Raw genomic sequence first — 8,049 nt, 5'->3', positions numbered from 1 at the left:
GGTGATTTTCAACCCCGAGGACCTTTGCCTACGAATCCTCTCAGCTTCCTTGCCACCTCCATAGCCTATCAACCAATCAACTCGGTTTTTCTTTCACAGACCGTTCCATTTCCCACTTCTTCCTCTGGCACAAGGGAAAAAACAGTTGCAGAGGCTTCCCAAGCTGAGCTGGAGACATGGCTGCACCCATAGCTACATGCAAGGAAAATGCTGCTTGTTTTCACTTGCTACCCAAAGCACGACAGCCCGTTACACAAAATCAGCAGCAAAGCTCCCCCCACCTTTGCAAAAAAAACCAAAAAAACTTATGTAACTCCACAACTAATCTTTGCTAATCTTGAGGAAGGTATTTAAATCCGGGAATAAGCCTATTCTTCTCCCCCCGCCCCGCCCCCCCCCCCCCCCAGCCTATCTCTACAGAGAAAAGGGGAACAAATAGAAGCAAAGTTCACACCTTCTGAATATTCCTTTCGACGAGAGCAAAGTGGCAATGTGTCCCAAGTCCGCTCCGAAGTAAACCCTCCTGCCCTGCCATTTCCCATGCACAGCGACCGAGGACCTTAAGGGAAAAGCTGCTTTTGGACTGATTATCACTTGCTCTTAGCTAAAGCATGGCAATCTTTACTCTCGCAACGTACCACTGCCTTGCTTTTGTCTGGTATTTTTTTGTTGCCTATTCAATCACGCACGTAAGAACAGAAGAGCGGCCATCTGAAGTGTTCCTTTACGGTGGGCAGTGGAAATATTTGACAGTCCTCAATCTGGTAAGCAAATCGTGTTGTACAGTGATACCAATATGTCTATTTGTTTGTCTGCCATCTGTGCCTCAAGACATATGCAGCTGGTATATTTGCTGCTGTTAAAACTGCTTCCTTAAGCAGTTTACACCCTGAAGGAAACTAAGTAGGAATCCATGCTTCTGCTGTGAAAAGTATTCACAGGTTTTATGCAGAAAGAATATTGTCTGGTGAGCTGCATGGCTTTCAGAAAGTACTCTGAAGCTAGCTGCCTCCTTGTAAGAGAGGCAAGGTATCAGTGGGGAGAGGGACAGAAAGGCAGGGTATGTCCAGCCAGGACACGTGCAAGTTTGATGCATGTTATCTAACCCTTAATTCAATACATGTTATAATGCTGCTTGGAGTTTTACTTCAGTTTTTTAATAGGCTTTTATGCCCTGTAAATTACAGAAAAGATAAAACAAAGCATAGCACGGTGCTAAGTTAGCCATTCAGAGTACGTGCTCAGTTTGACAATCAGTCGAGAGCACAAGGGGAAGAAATTCCAGCCTGCCGAGAGAGGCGCTTGTGACATTATTACATGTGTTTTAAAGGTGCTATCAGCTGCTTGCTGCACCTCCTGTAAGTACACAGGAAAACGTAGACCGCAGCGTGTTCTGTTTCTCCTAATATGCTAATATTTCACAAGATAGAAATCAAAATGGAAGCACGTGAGATACCCTGGGGGAGAAGGCTTGTTCACAGTCCAAGCGGCTCATCAGCGACTCGTGGCAGTGGAGTAGAAAGATTGGGCGTGTGGAGAGGGTTCCTACAAGGGACAAATTTCAGGGATACTTGCTAATCTGAAGGATGACCAGAGGAACCTCTGTGGCCTTTCATCCATTCTGTGTGACTGTCAGGGTTAAATGTCAGTGGGAGGTCTGGCCTGGGGTATGTTTGTCTCTACTTTTACTCTTCAGGAGGAGACACCCCATGGTTGGGTTCAATGGAAGCGTAAAGGCTCCCCAGCTCCAACTGGGGCCTTTGGAGACCCCCAGGGAGTTGGGAAATTTGGGTTCCTTCCAACGTCAACCATTCTGTGACTCTGTGAAATATTTGCAACCAAGAGGCGGTGAATGGCATGTGAGGCAGCTAAAACAGCCCAGGCTTCAGAGAGCCACAGCACCCTTCTCAGTGGCCAAACTGGCTCTGGAAGGATGAGGGCACACATATCGCTGCACTCAGGATGGCATATGTATGTTTTGTTGCTATGTTGTCTTTGTATCAGTACATCTAGTGAAAGGTCTAGAGCACAAGTCTTACAAGGAGCGGCTGAGGGAACTGGGGTTGTTCAGTCTGGAGAAGAGGAGGCTGAGGGAAGACCTTATTGCTCTCTACAGCTACCTGAAAGGGGGTTGTGGTGAGGTGGGTGTTGGTCTCCTCTCCCAAGTAACTAGCGATAGAACGAGAGGAAATGGCCTCAAGTTGCGCCAGGGGAGGTTTAGACTAGGTATTAGGAAAAATTTCTTTACTGAGAGAGTGGTCAGGCACTGGAACAGGCCAGGGAGGTGACTGGAAGTATTAAAAAAAAAAGTGTGGATGTGGCACTTGGGGACATGGTTTAGTGGGCATGGTGGTGTTGGGTTGATGGTTGGACTTGATGATCTCAGAGGTCTTTCCCAACCTTAATGATTCTGTGATTTTGTGATCTAGGCTTTTTGTGATATTTTAAAAATTAATTTTTCTGAAATGCCAGCCATCAAATGGTCAGGATTCAACAACCTTAAGGATATACAGTTAATCCTGCTGGGACATATGTCTATAGACTAAAACACCACCAGCCATGTCCCAGGCAAGGGACTGTGTGCCCAGGTTCTCTCCATTGTGTTTTGGGGAAAGCTGGCCCCATTATAGCGTCAGCCACACTTCCAGGCAAAACAGCATCTCCACCTCCATCCCCTGGCACCATTATAATGATGTCTATCACCCAGTATATGACACAGCTCTAAAGCACGAGATCGAGAGGAGAAAGAAAATAACCTATCTCCTAGTATTTTGGGTTGCAGAAACTCTCATTGAAATTATCGTCCAGCTTCCCCTGGTGACCAGCAGTGGATGATCAGGGAAAGGCTGCATGAGACAAGAGCATGTGTAAGCATAAAATGAACTTTCCATGGCTCTATGCTCACACTGGCATACAGACTTACAGAGCCAGAAAATAAATCCAAGGTAGCTAATACCCATTCAAAGGCTTCCATTCATCTATCTAGAGGAAAACCACACCTGTTTATACTTCTGGTACCTTCCCTATCCTGTGGCAATGAGCGTGCGTTGTGTGAAAGAGCAGTTCACTTTGTTGGTGTAAACCTGCTTCCTGACAACTGAATTGGATGCCTCTTTACTTCTGTGTTATCATTTAATCATCCATCCCTGTTCACTTTTTCTTTGCCACTCATTAGAGACCTGTACCAGATTTTTCCCTCAGTTATTCTTTTCTGCAAGCTGGAACTCTGAGCCTTTTTCATCTCTTTTCACAACGGGCTGCTTCTTTCATTAAAGCATCCTTGTCGCCCTTTGCGGTAGTTTTTCTAGTTTCAGGAAGGGCTAAGTAGGGCAGGCTGCAGTGGTCAAGCTATGAGCACAGCATGGATTTACACAGTGGCCTAAAGGTGTTTCCTTGTCTGTCATTTATTTCTTCTTAACAATTCTTAACTCTCTATTTGTCGTTTTTGATTACTGGTGAGCAAGGAGCTGGCAATTTGAGAACGCTATCCACAGAGAGTCTAACATTTCTTTCCTGGATGGTGACAGTTAATTTAGAACCCACTCTTAAAAAATGTATAATTGAAGTTGCCTTTTTGCTGAAATGCGTTACATTGCATTTACCAACACTGATTTTCGCCTGCTATTTGATCTCTCAGGCACTCAGTGTCCTGAGATTCTTTGGCAATTTTGTAGTCAGAGTTCATTTTGACAGGAAAAAAAAAAAATTTACAAAGCTTTACCACCTCAGTCTTTGCTCCCTTCCCCAGCTCATTTACGGATCTGCTGAACAGCTCAGGTCTCGTTAAATCTCCGTGAGCAGGAGCCCTTGCTCCACTTCTCCACTCCTTTGTCTTCCATCTTTTAACCAGTTATTGATCCAGTCCGGATGCGAAATTCTATGATTCTATGATTCTAAAATGGAGCTGTCAGCCAACGGGGAGATGGTTTGGGCTGAAGATGTTGTGTATCTTCAGAAAATGTGGCAACAGGACAGGGTGTGCAAAATTACTCCTTCATGGCCGGTAGTCCTTCTTTTACAGACATGTGGGTTTTTCTTAAAGGAAGAATTGCCAAGAAGGAAAGGGACCAGGGAGAGAAATGCCCTCATCTCTCCTTCTCCTGTTGATCTGGACAGCATTTGTTGGTATCTCCAGGTGGCAAAAGTTTCCTGAGCCACTGTATAAGAGGGGAAAAGGGTGAGAAGACAATATGTCCCCATGTGGGGCTCCACAGGACCTAGAAGAGTCATCCCGTGGTTTGGCATTAAGGCACTCCCTGGTGCTGCTGAGGGGCATCAAAGAACAAGAGGTGGCTGTCAACCGCAGAAGTCCATCAGCGCACACCCGAGGCGTTACATTTCTGCACCTTTGGAAGAAGTCCAAGGAGGTGCCTCGGGATGCCGGGAGGTACGGTCCCGGGGAAGAAGAGGGGCAAAAGCTTCTAGCTGGGCTGTGCTGGTTCAGTGGAGCCCCCATGCTGGGCAGGGCTGGGCCATGCCTTGGAGGTTTCCCAGAGCCAGGCACGCAGAGAGCTTGTCCAGTTCTTCTGCCGGTCTCCTGCCAGAGTGCAATTGCCTGGCTTCTGGCACCGGCTGGCTGAATCGCGTGGTAATTCTCCCCCCAAAATTCCTCTTAGCTCTTTGGTATTTCATTAAAAAATTTCTTTCTGTGGCCAGCTCTCTCTGATCTGAAAGGGAAATACTGGGAAACGTGATGTTTTCCAAGGATGGAAATGCAGCTTGACTCCTAGCTCTGCTGGAGGGATGCGAGCAGAATTTTTTCTAGATGTGACCCTCTTTTAGCACCTCATTCAATTTCTCGCTAGTCATGCGACTCTCCCAAGAGAGCTACAGCTCTGACGTTACTTCAGATTCATTTATCTAATGATCATAGCAATCAAGATTCATAAAGGAAATATTTTTGTAGGGGGAAAAAAAAGAAGATAAGTGGGATTTGTATCAAAGGAGTTCATTGACCGATTATTGCACAAGCAGAAATGACAGATAAACACAGTTTTGTGTTCATTTGTCTGTGATACAAAACAGTACAAGCTGAATCATTCACTGCCTGAAATATCCAGGCTCATAAAAACCTGCTCACTGCTGTAAATCTATCGGTAAATCATTGCATAATGAGCACACTGCACCTTTAAAAACTATTAATTGCATTCTTGCCCCATTTTATTCCTTATGCTTTTTTCTCTCATAATTGAAATGTTTTTCAATTCTCCTGAAAGCTTTTTTTTTATTTATTTCAAAACAGACCCCGTATTTAGTGTATATATTTTCGTGATAGCGATATCACGTGAATGGATGTGTGTCTACACTAAATGTTGATTGTTATGTCTAATAGCCTACTCAGAATATTGGATTTATCCCCCCTTAAGGGCAGAGCTTGGAGCCTGATTTATTTGTACTAGTTGGAGATTTCAATATACACATATGGCTAGATCCTATATGCGAAAGTAAATCATGTCAGGTTAGTTAAACAGAAACACCCCTTTGATCACTGCAGCAGATAAAAATTAAGGTTTGTCTTTGTCACTATGACATGACTCTCAGTTTGGAAAATCGATCTGGCCAAATTAAGCATTTCTACCACACCTAGTGCCATGGAGCTCTGCGGGATTGAGAGGAAAGCAGCATCTCTCCAACAGGGATAATCATATCCATATTCTCCTCTTTGGGTTAATCATTAGCTTTCTGAATGCTTCCAGTCTTCCTTCTGTTCATGTGGGAATACTTTAGGGGATCCTCTTTATTTACAGCCAGTGGATTTATATTCCATGAGTGGCTGCAATGGGTTTGTGAGCGCCAGCACTGCTGTTTGGGAAATTCACAGGACATCTGGACTAATTTGATGTTTTCATGTCAACTTTTTTTTTAAATGTCAACATTTTCCCATTAGCTAAGGGCTGCAAGATTTGGATGCACCTTTCTTAGAGGAATAAGCCTGGAAGAGCATGCGCTTGGAGCTCTGACTCGGGTCTACCGGCTGTGCATCCTGCCAGGCTGAGCATTGCTAGGAATGGTTCTAGCTAGGTTCAGTTTTCTGGCTTGAAAGTTACTTGTATATTCTTCCATTGCTCCTGGAAATACAGGGTGATCACAAACTGACTGAAACCCCTTTGAACACACAGTGACGGACAAGGGTAGAGCTATGAGCAGTGCAAAAACAGACTCCTGAGACGGAGTTCAAGCTTATTCAGGAGTTGTTCTTCTCCATGTTCAGCCAGAGAAATGGGTCAGGTTACACATTCAGATAAGCATTTTCCATACGGAAGATAACATTGTCCTCCCCTGCATATGACAGAATATTTAGCAGGCTGAGAATGTGGCTGTTTTGGGACTGTTTCTTTTCAGAAATGTTTGTTTTAGTTAATTTTGAAGGTGGGGGGGGAGAAGCAGCCTATCCCTGTCCCATGATTAATGTAAGGCTGACCATGAACAAGATAATAATAGCCCCATCCTCTGGGAACCAGGCCTCTCCCTAATTGCTTTATTGGCAATTAGTCACCATGTGTCACCAGACTGTCACCACCCTCATGTTCATTTTTCATGCTTTTTACAAAAAGTTACTGCTGACTCTACAGGGTGTAACAAGAGGTTCTATTTATTATGAGGCTTTTCTTAGCTCTTCAAGGACTTAGTTTTGGTGGCCTGGAGAGGCGAAGGACTGGGGCAGACCTTTGGGTTGAACATGTGCTTGGGTCTAAGTATGCTGCCCCTCAGTACAGACTTTGCTGAACTAGACCCATGATTTGGAGGGCTGAATCCCTACTGACCGAAACTGTGCCTGCAGTTACAGAGGCTAAGTGTGATAATGGGGGCGGAGAGAGAGAGAGAAAACCACATTTAAAAGAGCTAGTTTGGGTGCCTCAGAATTGAACAAAACCATATGTGGGTTCTGATGAAGCTGCTTGGTTTTTTTAATGTAAAAATGTGGATGTTCACCTGGTGCTTTTGAGAGGAAACATGGGGATTTGCAGCTGAACCGGGTGGTGCATGACCTCTGATATCTCATCCTGGGTGACCCTGGGCCAGTCACCCAGCCTGCATCAGCTACATCCACCATTGTGGGTCTGCGTAGGGAGGAGGGGACACTCCACCAGTGGCATCTGGCTGCAGTCTACTGTGGTGACCATCTAGACTGTGGAAAGGATAGGGAACCCAGCTGAACATGAGCCGGCAGTGTGCCCAGGTGGCCAAGAAGGCCAACAGCGTCCTGGCCTGGATCAGCAATAGTGTGGCCAGCAGGAGCAGGGAAGTGATCGTGCCCCTGTACTCGGCACTGGTGAGGTCACACCTTGAATACTGTGTTCAGTTTTGGGCCCCTCTCTACAAGAAGGTCATTGAGGTGCTGGAGTGTATCCAGAGAAGGGCAACGAAGCTGGTGAGGGGTCTGGAGAACAAGTATGATGAGGAGCAGCTGAGGGAACTGAGGTTGTTCAGTCTGGAGAAGAGGAGGCTGAGGAGAGACCTTATTGCTCTCTACAACTACCTGAAAGGGGGTTGTGGCGAGGTGGGTGTTGGTCTCTTTTCCCAAGTAACAAGCGATAGAACGAGAGGAAATGGCCTCAAGTTGCGCCAGGGGAGGTTTAGACTCGATATTAGGAAAAATTTCTTTACTGAGAGAGTGGTCAAGCACTGGAACAGGCTGCCCAGGGAGGTGGTGGAGTCGCCGCCACTGCAAGCGTTCAAAAAAATGTGTAGACGTGGCACTTCAGGACATAGTTTAGTGGGCATGGTGGTACTGGGTTGATGGTTGGACTTTATGATCTTAGAGGTCTTTTCCAATCTTAATGATTCTGTGAAAAAGGATGCTGGGGAGCCACAAAATGGTTGGGGGTGGTTGTGGATAACAGCAAAGATACTTTGGTCATGCAAATGACAGTCATTTTGCTCCCCAGGAAGACTCAATCTCTGCAAACTAAAGCTTGCAGAAACCCTTGATTGACAATGGGCATGGTGAAACCACAATCCCCCCCTTCCCTCAAATATTTTGATAATAAAGGAATTTCTGATGGCAAAGCATTGCACTAATTCTGTCCCCTCCCAAGCACCATCCTT

At 45.5% G+C, this 8,049-nt stretch overlaps 1 protein-coding gene across 1 annotated transcript in view; it reads left to right on the top strand.

Moving 5' to 3' along the window:
* Window positions 1-611: 611 nt before the first annotated feature.
* Window positions 612-8,049, top strand: part of ADTRP (androgen dependent TFPI regulating protein) — a gene marked incomplete at both ends in the record, with an annotated part of 32,794 nt that continues 25,356 nt past the window's right edge. The window contains one exon of the mRNA XM_082015011.1: window positions 612-764. Within this exon, the coding sequence (XP_081871137.1) occupies window positions 612-764 (153 nt within the window). The remainder of the gene's footprint in view (window positions 765-8,049) is intronic.

Source organism: Phaethon aethereus, assembly GCF_964289735.1.
Source record: "Phaethon aethereus genome assembly, chromosome: 2".
Classification (NCBI taxonomy): domain Eukaryota; kingdom Metazoa; phylum Chordata; class Aves; order Phaethontiformes; family Phaethontidae; genus Phaethon; species Phaethon aethereus.
The sequence above is the reverse complement of the archived record's forward strand: the minus strand, read 5'-3'. Positions and strand labels throughout refer to the sequence as shown.